The sequence below is a fragment of the Eschrichtius robustus genome, chromosome 1 (genome assembly GCF_028021215.1).
Source record: "Eschrichtius robustus isolate mEscRob2 chromosome 1, mEscRob2.pri, whole genome shotgun sequence".
Classification (NCBI taxonomy): domain Eukaryota; kingdom Metazoa; phylum Chordata; class Mammalia; order Artiodactyla; family Eschrichtiidae; genus Eschrichtius; species Eschrichtius robustus.
In genome coordinates this window covers 137,338,849-137,357,358 of record NC_090824.1, presented here as the reverse complement: position 1 = coordinate 137,357,358, position 18,510 = coordinate 137,338,849, and the positions used below count along the sequence as shown (strand labels likewise).

The following is an 18,510-nucleotide window of genomic DNA, read 5'->3' as shown; positions in this document are numbered from 1 at the left end:
TGGCAAGCTATACAACTGGTGGAGTGCAAACTGAGGCATCCTTTCATGAGAGCAATTTAGCAATATACATCAAAATTTTAAAAGCACATAGTCTTGACCCAGCTATTTCACTTCTAGAACTCTGTTCTAAATAAATACGAGCCCATGTATACAAAGGTATATACAAGGACGTTTCTTCACAGCAAAGTTTATAAATATAAAAAATTAGAAACAACTTAACTGCCCATCCTTGGCTAACTATGAAATATTATGCAGCCATTTAAAAAATGAGACAGACACATTATGAGCAAATATTTTCAAGATATACTCTTAAGTGAAAACCACCAGTCACAAAACAATTCATGCTATACTATCCCGTTCTAGAAGTAAAAAAAAAAAAAAAAAAATTGTACATTTATTATAATTTGAAAATCCATAGGAAAAGGCTTAAAAGAATGTACAACTGTTAACCCCAGTACTTTGGAAGAGGGAAGAGAGTTGGGAATAAGAAAGGGGAACTGTGATACCTTGCTCTGCATACTGCTTTACTGTATGCATCTTTTATAATAAGAATGTATTTGTGTACAACTTAATTTACCATCTTTAAAAGTAAAAATAAAAACTACAAGCTGCAGCTTATTAAGAATGGGATAAAAGAAAAGGGAGCTAGAATAATACCCACGGTCACAGGGAGAGCAAGAAAGACCCACTGACAAATTCCTTCTCTTGGGCTCCCCCTACATTCCCCCTCCCTTTTTTTTAACCTTCATGCAGACCACGACCCATTTCATAGCACATTCTTTCTTCAGACATATCACGATGCACATGATCAGATTACACCTTTCTCTACCCTAAGGATGCCTTCAGCCACCACACAGCCCTTCCCAAATCCCCCAAGTAGATAAATTTGGCCTTTCTAAATATTCATCAGTCACCCAAACAAAGCCATCTCTTATGATGGGTTACTAATGCAAATGACGTTCACACAGTGAGACAGTTCAACATTGTTTTTAAAGAAAAATGATTTTTTTTTTTTAAATAGAGTTTTCTCCATAACAAAATCTGAAAATCTGGAAGTGGCATTCTAATAAATTATGACAAAATCTTGAAAGAACAGAGTTGTCTCCGACAAAATGGAAAGCCTGGAGATAGCATTTTCACAGAAATTATAACAAAATCTTGAAAGAATAAATTTTAGCAAAACTATCACATTAATTCTGAAAGCCAGGATTAGCTATCTAAACAAGGTCTGTTGTACATTTTCAGCACAATGAAATCTAACGCTTCCAAGCAGTGACATCAGATTCCACAGTCTCAATCTTCTCACCTTTCCAAAGGCAGATGCTCCAGCACAGATGTGTGTGTAATTAAACTGCTTCTGAGTTGCCAAAATCAATGGTGTCAGTTCCTCTGAGAATTAAACACATTTGATAAACACATTTCATAGTATTTTATTTATTTCATAAATTCATAAACTTATTTATTTCTACTGGAAAAACTCACCTGGAAGGAGGCCTTTGTACACATCATGCTGAGCCACCAGAACTTTTGCTACACCTGCTACTTTGCAGAGATCTTGTGCCACCTATGAATAAAAGAGTTTTTAATTATCCATCTAACAGAAAAATACTGATAGAGCCACCACTACAATTATCAATAGAGCATAAAATCTTACTGGCCAACTGTAAAAACTGTTCTTATGGGAAAAAGGACTACTCGGGAATAAAAAAATTATTTAACAAAGAAAATCTTAAGCCAATTGATCTTACTGTCCACTGACCTTAAACAAAAATTCCTGCCTTGAAAAAGAGAAGTACTAATTGATAAACCAAAATCAACACAGCTGTCTACTCAAATTTAGTTGTACATTGTGCTCTTTCCTTTCACTCAGTGCAAATGTAAATCCATCATTTTAGAAATGGTGAAAATGAAGCAACAGTTAGATTCTTTCTCTCACAATAACAACACAGCCAATACACTTCAGACTCAGGGTTCCTAGAGCGAAAGAACAGGAGTTAACCACACTGGTATACAGACTACTGCACTTTATCTGGCAATAATAATTTCTGCTGATTCTAAAATCAGTGAGTGAATCTGGGCAATAAAGAAAATCTTATATAACAGTCCACTGTGAACTACTGAGTGTTCCTACTCACTGACATATATTTATCTATGATGAAGCAAAATATTTTGTATTTGAAATCCTCATTTCTTCTGTTTAGAATCAGGATGGGGTTCTGGGAAAGCTTTTTGACCACTCAGACTTCCTGTATACAGAAGGCAATTAGAATTCCTTCTTTTAAATCTCTTTAATTACAGCATAACTGGTTTCTGCTTTAGGAGAAACATGGTAATCATATTATGGTCTACTGTCTTCTTGTTTACCTCCATGCTGATTCACTGAGGAGTAGGCATAAAATGCTGTGCCTCCTGTCGCCTCCCTTGATGGAGGGTAACATTGCAACAATATTCACTGAAGAAAGAATGCAGTGCAAAAGCACCTCTTCTGAATCAAGTGTTCACTGGAAGACAATCTTGTACTATCAAAACCATCTTTTTTTTTTTTTTTTTTAAAAAAAACCAGCAAAAACTTCAGGCACTACACAGAAGAATCACTTGCTGTTTATGATAGCTACAGAAAACAATATAAAACTGAAATATGCCTAGGCTATTAACAGAGTCTCTATATACAGGTACTGATTGTTTTTCTTTAAGATTAAATGTGACACGACAATAAAACTGTAACTGAAGAAAAGATGATTTGTTTTGATTTTTCTCAAAATAATGTAAATAAAATAGCATCAAATATTTTTTAAGTCATATTAGAATAATTATTTAAAATCACAGCAAAATAAATAATCAAATCCAGAACTAGTACATCTGAAAGTAGGGCAACCAAAAAAATAGGTTAGCTATATCATCATACATTGTGGTTAATAACTATACAAGATTCAACAGCTGTTAGCAGGATTTTGGTAAAGAAATCCACATAACCCCAAACCTGCTTGAATACATTCTTTTAAGATACCAATTTCACGTAAGAAATTGGACAGAAGCAACACTAACATTCTGAACCTGCATTATATCACATGCTCTGCAACAATGCCATTTAAGAAAAAATAAATCCTCTAAAAAGAAAAAGAAACATTAGGGATTTCTATTAGGGATTTCTTCCTCTGAGGTCCAAGCCCCCAGCTATACAATTTGCAACTCCTGTATAGTGAGAGGGAACGGGCGGCTCAAGCTGGGTAAGCTTAATTGAAGCACAATTTCAACTACACTACAGCCCAGAGGTACAGACTCTGCAAACCACATTAGAGCTCCTTTCCAGGGGGTTAGTTTACAAAGCTGTCACTGTCTTATTTCAACAACAACCAAAATGAAGAACATCTTTTAGTAGCAGCTATAGTTTAGAAAGCATAATACTTACATTTGAATTCTTACACCAGTTAAAAATTAACACCCATGATACTTTTCCCAGATTTACCACTTACAGGAATTAAAAGCAATTAGCAAGCATATTCATCAATACAAAAAAGGGATCGGCTATTAACCTCTAAGGGGACTCAAATATTATCACTCTACTTGGTACCTGATGGTACATGATGGTGCCAGTGGAACTAAATTAAGTATTCTACCTCATTTCAAAAGATAAAATGCCTGGTGAGCAAACCTTTTAGTTCCTTTTTTCACACGTAGTAACGGTTGTGACATTCAGCATTTAATGAGGATCAGAGACCAGTTTGGGTTACAGTCCTCAGCATAATTCTCTGTCTCCATCTTTCCCTGTCTCTTGATGGAGATTATATTTGCTATGGTTGACCTTAAAAATTTCTCACCTTGTCACATTTGGTTCCAGCTACTAAACAGGAGACTTCACCTCCAAGACGTTTGGCTGCAGTGATGGTGTTTAATGTAATGGGTGCTAGGGTATCATGTGCATGCTCAGCTATTACCAGGGTACTCTGAAATCGTAGCAATGAGGCCTAAAAAGAGAAAGAAAAAAAGGAAAAGAATGTTGTAATACAAACTTTATTTTTACTCTGATTGGTAAGCATGTGTGCTTTAAAGAAAACTGTATGCAATATTCAGTTTTATAAATGTATTTATAAAATACTTGCTCAGTAGCAAAAATTTGGGCTGTGTCTATCACTCTATTACTGATAGTCTTACCTAATAAAAACAGAAAATACAAATTAGTATTCTACTGTTAGAAAAAAATTTTTTTTATTTCCAAGCAACTTTCCCACTAACCTATTTTCAACAACAAACTGATAAATGTATCTAAATTTAAAATCCTTAGAACACATTAACTATCAAACTAGGAATCAACTACTACCAATTACATTCACTTGCAGCAATACTGCTAAACAGTACAGTATACCTAGAAATAATGATTATGAAATCAATTACTAAAGTTTGTTGCTTCAGGCAAAATGAATTTAATACCAAAATAACTGATAATGTAAATCTGCCTTTAAAATATAATACTACACAGCAATTTTGCTAAAGTTTCAATTGTTCAAATATGCTTCCAAATTCAAAAAAGAAGCTTTTGGACAGTATCTTGGAACCAACTAATATCCACCCATAGCTACTGTGGACTATCAAGAGACCACCAATAGTTCATGGTCATTTGAAATAATTTCAAACACCAGAAACACAAAGATGAACAAGAATGGTCCCTGCACTCAAAGTTTTCAAGGGAAATTAAGACTTGTTCACATACAATTATAAGACAGAATAGTTTTCAATTAATGAAGAGAGCCAAAATGTTGGCAGCTGCAGATCATGAAGCAGAGAATCAAGAGGAAGAATGGAAGGAAGTTTAGGTATTGTCATGTGAAAGGATAAGGAAGCACACCACAGGCATGAGGAAAGGAGAAAATTTTGGAACTATCCTTGTGGAAAATGGCAATGAGAAATGAGAAAAAGAGGCACTGATGATCAAATGTCATGGTTCTGTGGCTTTGAATTCAGCAATAATCTTCAGATCCGGAGTTGGAATGAACAAAGCAGAGTATAAAATGTACCCACAGCTGGAAATTTACAAAGAGGGTATGAATGAAGGGAAGCCAGGTACAGGACTACAATGCTGGTTGCACGACAAAATACATATTTTTTTGTTTACTGTATTGTATATATCAATTGCTATATTCTTCACCTTTTTGTTAATATATGGGCATATCAGTTCAACTAGTTTCCATAATCATTTGGGTTATTAGTAATTTTTTATTATTATAAACAATGCAGAGACGAGCATCCTCATAGCCAAATCTCTGCACTTATCCTCAACAGATGAGCGTTCCTTTTAGTCCAGTAGGACCTTTTTGACTGAAACTTAGCCAGGTTACTCTACTTGCTCTGCTTCCACGGATGACTAAGTCAGATTCTGTGCAACCTTCAACAAAATAGGGGCCCTTCTTCCCCTAAGCCTCCTACTTCTACCACTGCAACCCCTTCCTTCTCCTCAGCCCTCTAAACCCCCTCTTATCCTTGATGAACCTAATCCCAGAGCTGGGGGCCAGAGACTCCAAGGCAAGCCTTCAGGGGCAGAAATGCTTCCAGAGCCACAGAATGAGGATGGAAAGAGGAAGAGGACAGCACTGAAGAATATGCCAGAGGAAGGAATTGCTGCATTGTGTATCAGTGGATGACATTTCTTGTCTTTTTTTCCTCCCTTTCTGCTCAAAGGGAGCAAGAAAAGGGGAGAAAATTAGGCTTTTGTTTTTGCCAAATCAAGTCGCTGTTTGTATAACTTTTCCTTTTTTACGATAAAAAAAAAAATTGCCTTCTCACGAGATGTGAAATTCTTTATGGTTAAGGTTAGAAATCTTTATGCACTTCTTAAGATTCTCTTCTTATGACAAATTCCTAGGAGTGTTAGATCAAGAGATAGACACATTTTCAAGGCTTTTAATACTGACTGACGCAAACTGTTCTCCAGAAAAGTTGTAGCAATTCACAACAATTCACAATTCCTGGGATGGCATGAAAGTTCTTAGAAGACAAACACCATGCCTGTTCACTTTTGTATCCCCATAGTCTAGAACAATGTTTTTTCCAATATACATCTGTAGAATTATACGGTACTTCTTTTTTAATCAGAAGAGCACAATATCTTGTAAAGAACTTTGTAATTAGGACCCAATGGCATAATTTATGATTTAAATCACATTTCACAAGAATTGCCAGTAATAAACTATTTATTACCAATATATATCAGACACCATATTTTTGATTATGCTTCACACATCATTTGCCATAAAAATTACGAGCTTTTCATCACCATTTAAAGAATAAATCCAAGATTTGGTGGCAAAAGGCCCATATTTGCTATAAATTATAGTTCTAACATAAGATAAATTAGGTAGTGTCCTAAGGAATTGTCAAGCCTTTTAGAACTTCCAAGGGATCATTGCATATTCTTTCTAAAAGACTATTCAAAATTAAATTTATAAGAATAAACAACAAAAGAATATACATAAGAAACTACTCAGTCCGTCTATCTGATCAATCTTTACTAAGTACTACATATATCATAAGGCACTCCATATTACTTTATCAATTGACTCCTTTATAGTTTTTTTAATACTACGCTTTCTTCTAATTCAATGTTCCATCTTCTATTTCTCAGATACCACCTAAAGAGAAGCTGCAGCATCTAAACATGGTTATGTAGCTTAATTCAGCAATAACAGCTGTGTGTAGCCTACAGCAGAAGAAATTGGTCTGTGACCTTTAAAATGTTATTCCTCAATCCAGAGCCCAGTTTCTTCAACTTCAAACTGAAGGAGACAAACTAGATCAATGGTTTTCAAACTATACTCTATGCAGGGAGGCACCTCAGGAACCACCGCATAGAATAAAGTGAGAACCAGGCAGGTAGGGCTGCCAGAATGGTCCCCAGCTTTGCTTTAACCAAATTAACCAAGCTAATATTATAGAGCCCTGTACTAAGATAAAATTGTATTTAAAATTCAAGAAACCTCGATGATGTAGGTACCATTATTATCCTGACTTTACAGATGAGGGAACTGGAGCTTAGTGGCTACACAGCTAAGAAACAGAGCCAGGTTAAAGTCCAGGTAGTTGGACTCCAGATTTGGGGTTTTTAATTACCAGCTCTCATCAAAGCACCATCATTTTTAGCTGTTTTATATATGGGTCATTCCTGTAATATTTCACTTAGCAAATATTCTCTTGTTTAAAAAAAAATAGCACTGGTCAAAAAGAAACAAAAAGATGATATCGAAGGCCTCTTTTCCAGCTCTAAAAATTCTGTAACCCTAAAATCCTATTTTAAATAGAAGTGGTATAGAATATCACAAAAGATACAAAAAATACAGGTCCCGTTACTGAAAAGGTTTTTAAATGAAGGTCATTTTATTATCTTATGACCCATTCATTGCATCTGTAGACTTTAGGGCCCTCTTTTTAATGGGGAAAAAAGGAGCCAAATCTTAAACATTTAAAGGTAACTATTGAAATCAGTAAGGTAGCTGCTCAGAAAAGAATCTCAATCTCTTCAAAACACTGCTACTTAAATTAAAATTAATTCATGCAGACCAGTGCCACCATAAATTCTTGGTCATCAACCTTATCTGGGCCCTCTGCCTGGCAATGTTACTGTGACATCCTTGTTGGCACTCTCACTCACTCTCCACAGCAACTATTTCCAATATCCCCTTCCGACGTTTTTCAAACTGCCAACACAGTCTGCTCCTTACTCTCAGAAGAAAGCCTCACTTCTTACTTCGCAATGAAAACTGAAGCCATCAGAAGAGAACTGCTTCCCCTTCCTGATATCCAACATAGAAATTCCCGCCCCTGCTCTATCACAGTAGAAGCTGCTGCAGGTCCTTCCTCCTGGATCTGATCCCTTCATCTGGACTCTGGATTCCATCCTCTCAAATCTAGTCAAACACTTCATTCTGTAATCACCTCTCAGTAACGTTTCCAACCTCTCCCACCTCTCCCTTTTCCTGGGCTCCTTCCCATCAACTTTAAAACATGTTTGAAGCTCTCCCAATTTTAATGAATCCCAAAATTAAAAATCCATTACCCCACCTTTCACTCCAGCTAATTCCTCATCTCCCATACACACCTCAACTACTGTATTTGTATCCTGGCTTCTGCACTCACCAAAATTACCAACAAATACTTTTCATGCTTACTTCTTCTCTCAAAATGTTTGAAATTACTGACTAGTCCATTCTTACTTCCATAGCTTAATTTATAATTTATCATCTATATAAAAACGACAGATATATAGACAGAGATAGAGGTATCAAATCTCTCTCCTAAGTGCTAGACCTATATAATTAGGTTACACCTGCATATCCAATTGCTTAACTTGTCTCATCAACCACTCACCAACTCAGCAAATCCAAATCTTAACTCATCTTTCCCTTGATCCTCCAGCCCCCTCCCGTACTGCTTCTCTGGAGTTCTTCAGGGGATGCACCACTCCCTAACAAGTTGCCCAAACCATGATCTGCGAGTCATATCTGGGTTTTTTCCTCAACTCTCACAGCCAATCAACCACTAAAGCTGTAACAATTCTTCCTTCTAAATATAGTATCTCCTAAGTCCACTCACTTCTCTCCATCTTTAATTCCACTACTTAGTGCAGGCCATTAACCCTCTCTTATTACTCCAACTGACTCCCAAACCAACTTTGCTCCCCTCCAATCCATTTCTCTCAGTGATCTTTCAATGATACAAATCCAACATGTTATTCTCCTGCTCAAACAAGTCAATTGCTTCCTGCCTCCTTAGGATGTGGTAAACTAGACTCCTTAGATTGGCTTGCCAGGCATTTATTCTACGGCTTGATCTACCTCCCTAGCCATACGTCTTGAACTTGCCCTGCTCTCTCTGACCTTTAGCCTGTCCTCACATTGTTCCCTCTGCCTTACGGACCTCTTCCCTTATTACCAGATTAGCTTCCAGTTAATCACCCTTAGGTTTTCTGCTTAAATGCCAACCCCTCCAAGAAACTTTAGTACAGTGCTGTGGTAAAGAGTACAGGCTCTAGAGCTCCCCTGCCTGTTCTTGTTTTTTTGTTTTTGTTTTTAAATTTTCTGGCTGCACTGTGCGGCCTGCAGGATCTTAGTTCCCCAACCAGTGATAGATCCCGGGTCCCGGCAGTAAAAGTGCAGAGTCCGATCCACTGGACAGCCAGGGAATTCCTGCCTGGGTTTAAGTCCCACCTCCACCATTACTTCTTGGTGCCTCAGTTCCCAGATCATAAAATGTAGATGATGATAACAACAGTAATAATCTCAGAGTTGTTGAGAGGATTAAATTAGTAATTGTAAAATAAAGCTCTTGGGATAGTTCCTGGAACATAATAAATGCTCAATAAACATTCGCATGAAAGCTTCCGTGGATCTCCTCCAACTGGTTAACTTTCCTAGCACCAACACAGTACCCTGAATCGACTTCATTACAGCACTTGACTACACACACCTGATTACTTTGTCTTCCCTTCTTGATTTTGAGTACAGAGGTCATGTCTGGTTTTCTTACCACTACAACCCCAGCTTCTACTTCAATGTCTAGCACAGAGTAGATGTCTAATAAATGAGTTGAACATTGCTTCTAAAAACTTCTTCATCAATAGGATAACAAGCCACAGACTGGGAGAAAATATTCGCAAAAAAAATATCTGATAAAGGACTGTTACCTAAAATACACAAAGAACTCTTCAAACTCAACAATAAGAAACTGATTTAAATATGGGCAAAAGTTCTGAATAGACACCTCACCAAAGAAAATATACAGACGGTAAATAAGCACACGTAAAGATGCTCTACATCATATGTCATTAGGGAACTGCAAATTAAAACAAGAATGAGATACCACTACACACCTATTAGAATGGTGAAAATCCAAAACACTGACAACACCAAATGTTGGTGAGGATATGAAGTAATGGGAACTCTGGTGTAAATTCAAAATGGTACAGCCACTTTGGAAGACAGTTTGGCGTTTTCTCATAAAACTAAACATACTCTTGCCATACAATCCAGCAGTCACACTCTTTGGCATTTATCCAAATGAGCTGAAAACTTACACCCACACAATGGGACTTCCCTGGTGGTCCAGCGGTTAAGACTCTGGACTTCCACTGTAGAGGGGGCGGGTTCCATCCCTGGTCAGGGAACTAAGATCCCACATGCATGCAGCAACTAAAAGTTCTCATACCACAACTAAGGAGTCCGCAAGCCGCAACTAAGGAGCCTGCCTGCCGCAACTAAGGAGCCCTCAAGCCACAACTAAGGAGCCCTCGAGCCGCAACTAAGAAGCCCATCAGCCACAACTAAGGTCCAGTGCAACCTAATTAATTAATTAAAAAAAAAAAAAGTCCTTCAGTAGGTGAATGGATAAACTGTGGTACCACTCAGCAAATGGAGTACTAGTCAATGCTCTTAAAAAAAAAAAAAAAAAAAAAAAAAAGAGCTATCAGACCATGAAAAGGCAAGGAGGAACTGTAAATGCATATTACTAAGTGAAAGAAGACAGTCTGAAAACGCTATATACTATATGGTTTGACCAATGTGACATGCTGGAAAGGAAGAGCTATGGAGACAGGAAAAAGATCAGTAGTTGCCAGAGGTTGGCAGGGAAAGGACAGAGCACAGAGGATTTTAGGGCAATGAAACTATTCTGTATACTATAACAGTGGATAGTTACCACTGTACATTTGTCAAAACCCACAGAATGTATAACACCAAGAGTGAACACTAACATAAACTATGGATTTTGGATGATAATGATGTGTCACTGTAGGTTCTTCAATTGTAACAAATGTACCACTCTGGTGCAGGACGTTGATAGTGAGGGAGGGAAGAAGGGGTAATATGGGAATGCTCTGTACTTTCTGCTCAATTTTGCTATGAACCTAAAACTGCTCCAAAAAATAAAGTCTATTTAAAAAAAATCTTCTGTTGCTTTAAAAACATCCTTTTAAACTTCTACTTTATACACTGAGCTATAAAAAAACAATTTTAAGACTCTAGATTAGTTACTCCTCAAGGTTATTCATTTGAACCACAGAAAATGATGCGAATAACTGTTTTCTTGATTCTCCTGAGAATGAACATAGCTAGGACCATTCCAGATTCACAGGTAAGAAGTTATTTCATTACATACAGTGAATGCTTAAGGATTATAAATGTTTGTTGCCACCTTACACTCATATCTTCCTTTTGTGTGTGTGGGTGTGCAAGAAGTTTATTGGGGAGTACTCTTGAGAACGACACTCAGGAGGCATCAAGGAAATAGAACTGGGCAGTGGAAGAAGCTGAACTGCAATATTGCAGTGCAGTCACTACAAAGCTCTCGGCTGATCTCACAAGGAACCCTGGAACTAGGATGGCCCTTCAGAGTTGTCCAGAACTGAAGCAAGGGGGCCACAGACTTTGGGTGGTTTTTTGTTTTTTTTAAGAATAATCAAACTAACATGACTGATGCGTTCTTTTATTTCTAATTCAACTCTGGAAATAACGCCACATTTTTAAAAAAAGCAAGATATGATCAAGTAAGAAGACATACAATATGTACAGAATTAAAACAATGGTAAACAGGTGATTTAAGATAGCCAAAACTGGGCTTCCCTGGTGGCGCAGTGGTTGAGAATCTGCCTGCCAATGCAGGGGACACGGGTTCGAGCCCTGGTCTGGGAGGATCCCACATGCCGCGGAGCAACTAGGCCCGTGAGCCACAACTACTGAGCCTGCGCGTCTGGAGCTTGTGCTCCGCAAGAAGAGAGGCCACAACAGTGAGAGGCCCGCGCACCACGATGAAGAGTGGCCCCCACTTGCCGCAACTAGAGAAAGCCCTCGCACAGAAACGAAGACCCAACACAGCCATACATACATACATACATACATACATAAATAAATAAGAAAGATAGCCAAAACTCAAAAATGAAGTGGCCTTTTAATCTAAAGAAAATCCTTCACCCTTACTATTACTTCATCAGCCAGTAACAACAGTGGTAAAGCACCTTAGTTTACAAAGTAATTTCACAGGTTTCTCTAGCCCCCTAACTAGATTAATCCTCTCCCCAATTACATATTCCCCAAACACCCTATACACCTTTCTGTCACAATGATCACACTTAAAATAATGTGTTCAATATTTGTCTCTCCCAGTCTGTTTGCACCACGTGGGCAGGGACTAGGTCTGTCTCATTCTCCACTGTGAACTCGGTATCTATCTTTGAGTGTGACACATAGTGGGCATTCAATGAATGTTTAGCGACTAACTGAAAAGTTTCCCCCCAAATGATCAAAAACTAAAAAAGCAACTGTTTTTCTCTCATTGATAACTTAATTATCTAAGCAGTTAATATGTGTATCTACCAAGAACAGTACACAAACTTGCTAAATCACTAAAGAAATACCCCATCATACTTTTAGAGAAAGTTATCTAGACTACTAACTAGACTGTTCCAAACAGTAAAATGTGAAGTTTTCTTCTGCATACCAGCCACATACCCTTGTTAAGTTGACTGGCCTTAATGAGACAGTATTCTTCTTGAAGATAGGGTTAAAGGGGTCATCATCCTCTCTCCACCCTTTCAGAGCCAGACTTTTTTTTTTTTTTAAATCATTTATTTATTTATTTATTCATTCATTTTTGGCTGCATTGGGTCTTCGTTGCTGTGCGCGGGTTTTCTCTAGTTGCGGCGAGCGGGGGCTACTCTTCGTTGCAGTGCGCGGGCTTCTCATTGCGGTGGCTTCTCTTGTTGTGGAGCACGGGCTCTAGGCGCACGGGCTTCAGTAGTTGTGGCACGTGGGCTCAGTAGTTGTGGCTCGCGGGCTCTAGAGCGCAGGCTCAGTAGTTGTGGTGCACGGGCTTCGCTGCTCCGCGGCATGTGGGATCTTCCCGGACCAGGGCTCGAACCCGTGTCCCCTGCACTGGCAGGCGGATTCTTAACCACTGCGCCACCAGGGAAGTCCCAGAGCCAGACTTCTTGCAAACAACGTCCTTAAGCATAAACTCTGCTGCCTCACCTCACTCTTTCTCCTTTACTCACAGCAAACCAGCTTTCACTTCCACTACAACGCTGAATCCAGTCTCTTCAAAGTCACCAACAACCTGGGATAGCTAAGTCCAGTGAACACATTTTGGTCCTTCTCTTATTCAACCTTAACAGTTTTGACACTGTTTTTGCTTTTCAGTGTTTTTAGGAGCAACAAAGGAGATTCACTGCTCAGGCGCTCCTGCTGTGCCTTTAACTGTATATTCAGGTAGTAAACTACCATAGGTGTTAGAAGGAAAGAAAAAGTTGGACTCTAACTTCCTATAGTACAAACCCACTCAAAACCTAAAGTAGTAAGAATAAATTTAATCTACCTCCCCCACCTTTGAAAACTAAGTGGGGTAATGGTAAGGGGCTGGGGGCTGGGGGTCATTTTGCTTAACTCAAAAATTAAAAAGCAGGAGAAAACTATAAAATCTTTCCAACTTCTACTAAAAAAGATAAATAATATATAATTAAAGTTACCCATCCCTATTTTAACATATATTTTGTAATTTAAAAATGTATATTACATTTCTGTACTTTAACCTCCTTAGTAATAAAATATGGTAGCTTTTAATCATGACTAAAAATGTCATATGACATTGATTATATTATTAAAAACACAGTCAATTTACTTCACTTTAAAAACAGACAAGACCCTTAAGTAGACACGTTGGCAGGAAGCATAATTTTACAGAATTCCCCTTATGCAATAAATCTTTTAGTACCACATCAAACTTGGCTTTCTTCTTTCAAAAGAAATTAAAATTTGCATGTGAATTACAGAGTTCAATCTCATTCATCAATGATAGACCGTGGACTCTGAAAAATGTCATGTTCCTTCATACCAGTTTCATAGCTTCTGAATCAAGGTAGATATGCCTCCTGTCTGGCAATGAGTATAGTAACAGGAAGACTCAAATAACCTTGAAAAGTGTTGCTTCACTCTCCATGTAAAACATCTCTTTGGTATCTTAGTCAACAAATCAATTTCAAATGCAAATGAGTAAAATAATACTAATAATTCAAATCAATATCCCTGCAAGAATGTTAACTACCTATTTTCCTCTTATTGTGTTCCCCAGCTCTTTATTTTAGATGGAAAACACTTTCATTAACAGATAACATTGAAGACCACCCCGCCCAACCAAGAGATGAAGGACTTTGCTCAAGGCCACAAATAAATCAAAATGAAAATGGAATTTAGATACCAAATGCCAGTCATTTAATTTACATTCTAACAGTTTAAGGTATCTCTTTTTTTTTCACTAGTTGCTATAAATTTACCATCTTAACCATTTTTAAATGTACAGTTTAATAGTGTTAGCTATATTCACATTGATGTTAACAGTTTAATCTTTTTAATCTTTTAATAGATAAATCTATTATTAAAAATATGGTTTTGTAGAAACATATCTGCCTAAATTTACTCATGGTTAGCTACAGAACAATTTATTTAAATTGCAAGAGTGGGGATTCAGATAACTCATTTTGACTTTACGGTATCATAAATATAAGTAAACAGGAGCCAGACTGAAGGGACTTGCACTTTAGAAATCTGGGACAACTTGAGCACCAAAACATTTAAGAGTAGTAATGGATAAAGTAACCTACTGAATGAAGTAAGGATCCATGAGTCCATAAATAAATACATCAATAAGCAAGAAGGAAATGTTCTTTCTTATAATAATACAAAGCTAATAAAAGTAGAAGGAATGGACTTCCTTGGTGGTGCAGTGGTTAAGAATCCGCCTGCTAATGCCGGGGACACGGGTTCAAGCCCTGGTCTAGGAAGATCCCACATGCCATGGAGCAACTAAGCCCGTGCGCCACAACTACTGAGCCTGCGCTCTAGAGCCCGCGAGCCACAACTACTGAGCCCACGTGCCACAACTACTGAAGCCCACACGCCTAGAGCCCAAGCTCTGCAACGAGAAGCCACGGCAATGAGGAGCCCACGCACTGAGGAGCCCACGCACGGCAACGAAGAGTAGCCCCCGCTCACCACAACTAGAAAAAGCCCGTGCGCAGCAACGAGGACCCAACGCAGCCAAAAATAAAATATAATTAATTAATTAATTTTTTTAAAAAGTAGAAGGAATGATGAAATTAGAAAAATCACTATTTTACATCGCAGTACTCATTTCTCAGGCAAGAATCATCAACAGATAAGACTAATGGGTGAAAGTCTGATGAGAAACAGAAGAGTTACATAGTCTCAATGTACCTCTCCACAAATTAGTTAAAAATCAGGAAGCGATGAGTAGTAATTTGATAGTGGAGAAACCTGCTGAACACTTTAGCCAAGTAATTAACATCACCAATAATGGGGTAAACCAACATTATGAGCCTCCTAATATGATGCACTGAGAACACAGTACCACTTCTGTGATACTCGTGCCAGTACATAACCTGAAACTAATCAGAGGAAACACCAGACAAACCTAAATCGGGGGACAGTCAACAAAATAGAAGGCCTGTACTCTTCAAAAATGTCAATGCCATCAAAGCCAAAGAAAGGCTGAGGAGTTTTCTAACAAAGACTGAAGAGACATGAGAACTAAATGCAAGGCATGATCCCAGACTATCCTAGACCAGAATAAGAAATACTGCTACAGATGCAAACTATTACATACAGAATGGATAAACAACAAGGTCCTTATAGTAGAGCACAGGGAACTGTATTCAATATCCTGAGATAAACCATAATGGAAAAGAATATAAAAAATAATGTGTACACACACACGTATATAAATGAATCACTTTGCTGTACAGCAGAAATTAACACACTGTAAATCAACTATACTTCAACTAAAAAACAATAAAAAAATACTGCTACAAATGAGTAACAAGACAATTGGTAATACTTGAATAATATCTACAGATAATAGTATTGTATCATTGTTAAACTTGCTGATTTTGCCAATTATCCTGTGATAATGAAAGATGAACCTCCTTGTTCATAGAAAATATACTGAATTATTTAGGAGTAAAAAGCATGTCTGCAACATACATATTATATCAGAAAAATAATATGTATATATGAGGAGAGAGAAAGCAAATGTGCCAAACTGTTAATAGCCGGTGAAACTCAGCAAAGGGTTTTGAGAATTCTTTGTACTATTCTTGCAACTTTTCTGTAAGCTTGAAATTTCTAAATTTTTAAAGTTAAATATGTATGTGTATTTATGTATCCATTTTACAAGTGTTCCCGCCATTTTCCTATACCCTTGAAATTCAAATCTCTCAAATGTTCTTAATGACTTTAGAGGAGCTACTCTACTTAGCATGACTTCAAATTCTGAAAATAAAGTCAAGGTCAAAGTCTTTGGCAAACCACAGTAAAGATTTGGAAATACTGCCTATGTATATTGGCAGTGTTTATAATGACTTAAGCTAGTCGTTCCATTTTTTTCTGTTAGTGCTACAAAATAACTGAGTCCTAAACTCCCCCTCCACAACTATTTCACTTATGCCAGACTTCTAACCTGTCCACATAACTACCTTCCAATTACTGTATAGGTAAGAATCTGGCTCTGATACCTGGAACTTTCCCAAATTCATGACTTTAACTTGTTTATGTCTGAGTCATCTGAGGAAAATTTCTGGGGGAGACTGAATACTGACCAGAAGGATGTGGGTTTGAACTTTGAGTGTATTGGGGAGGGCGGGGCGGGGTTGGGATTTTTTTTTTTTAAGGGAACAAGAATACATAAGAAAAGGGCCTACAGATATCTAGAAAGACTGCCAACTATGTTTCAGGGAGAAAATCCCAGCGTTGGTATGAAAACATGCATGCGCAAGAAAAACTGTAGAAAAAGTACAAAACGTCAGGAAAAGTTTCTGACCCAAGTTTAGCAATCTTGTCACTTAACCATCAGAATATCTACAGAATCTACAATATAAATTGTTACTTGACTTGTAATTGGTCAATCTCCAAATACTACTGTCCCATAGCATTAGGACAAACACATATTTTCTATCAGTCTCACAATAGCAAAATGTGGTAAACTCATGATTTGTAACTAATGAAAGCATCAAAAACTTACCGCTACCAATAATCGTTCCCTAGCTATTTAACCAGCAATCTGCTGGTTTAAAAGCAGGTCAGCTTGCAGTAAAAAGACGCCTGCCTTTCAAAATTGGCTACAGCTGTCAGTACAATCACCTAAACGCAGCACTGCCCCATTAGCCAGAGAGCAGAGCAAGTTTCCAAAACCCCATCGACCCTCGCTCGCCCCAGCACTTGACAGTGAGTGAATTCGAAGAGCCGCAATGCACCCAGGGAAAATGTTTAATTCTTCCAGAAATGTCACCCTCCAAGCTGAATTCAGGTTTTAAACTTTTTCCAAGAGGACATCCCGGCGGCGACATTTTCCTCCCTCGGGTAAAGATTCCCCGGGGACTCAGCTGCTCGCTCCCCGCCAAAGGTGGAGAAACTGGCGGCCTGTCAGTGCTGGAGGGTGGAAGAGGGGCTGGGAAGAGAACGGGGAGGAGGAGGGGCAGCGGGAGCGCAGATTCAGTACTCTGACCTCTGACCTCGACCCCCACCTGGCGGCCCGGAAGGAGGCAAGGGCAGACCCCAGAACTTTGTGAGCCCGAGCCCTAGGCCGGGCTGGGCCTGCCAGCGCGAGGGCCAGTCAGGTCTGGGGGTGGCGGTGACCTTCGCCCAGACCTTCACAGGGACAGCAGATCGAGGCTGGACCGTCACCGGGCTCGACCCTTCCCGCCCGGACTCACCGCCCGCCGGAGCCGCCCAGGAGCCACCGCTCGGAACATGATCACTGCACCCGTTAGCTTCACACTAGCCGAGAGCGTACCCAACTGCACAGCCTCCGCAAGTCACCGTAACGCTCGCGAGACTCAGGAACGAGAGCGAACGCCCCAGCGAGGAGAGCGAGCTCCCGGTTTCTGCCTGTCCATTGGGCGGTCGCGCAGCCAATGGGGACGGCGGAAAGTTAGGGGCTGGACTTGGGAGTGGGGCAAAGGTGAGACTGTTAACTAGGAAACGTAGGGTGAAGCCAGGCTAAAGAAAGGCCGGACATATATACTCTACCAAACGTAAAATAGATAGCTAGTGGGAAGCAACCGCATAGCACAGGGAGATTAGCTCGGTGCTTTGTGACCACCTAGAGGGGTGGGATAGGGAGGGTGGGAGGGAGGGAGATGCAAGAGGGAAGAGATATGGGAACATATGTATATGTATAACTGATTCACTTTGTTATAAAGTAGAAACTAACACACCATTGTAAAGCAATTATACTCCAATAAAGATGTTAAAAAATAAAAAAATAAGAAAAATTAAAAAAAAATAAGAAAGGCCGGGGCAAAGCGGGTAAACTGCCGGTGACTGTATAGCACACTGTCTGCCAGCCCCAGTGTGCAACGCTTGTTGGACTGAACTTTCCCACTGAGCTGATGACGTCACTGTCCTGGCTTCCCAGACCTCTGGACGAAGTTCACCTCTCTCACTCTAATTATTCTTCTGCCTG

The 18,510-nt window shown here is 38.9% G+C and overlaps 1 protein-coding gene across 1 annotated transcript in view; it reads right to left on the bottom strand.

The window, feature by feature from the left end:
- Positions 1-17,920, bottom strand: part of ETFA (electron transfer flavoprotein subunit alpha) — an 85,343-nt gene extending 67,423 nt beyond the window's left edge. The window contains exons 1-4 of the mRNA XM_068537238.1: positions 17,759-17,920; positions 3,819-3,965; positions 1,483-1,564; positions 1,307-1,389 (exon numbers count right to left, since the gene is read on the bottom strand). Of these exons, the coding sequence (XP_068393339.1) occupies positions 1,307-1,389; positions 1,483-1,564; positions 3,819-3,965; positions 17,759-17,797 (351 nt within the window). The 5' untranslated portion in view covers positions 17,798-17,920. The remainder of the gene's footprint in view (positions 1-1,306; positions 1,390-1,482; positions 1,565-3,818; positions 3,966-17,758) is intronic.
- Between the last annotated feature and the right edge of the window lie 590 nt (positions 17,921-18,510).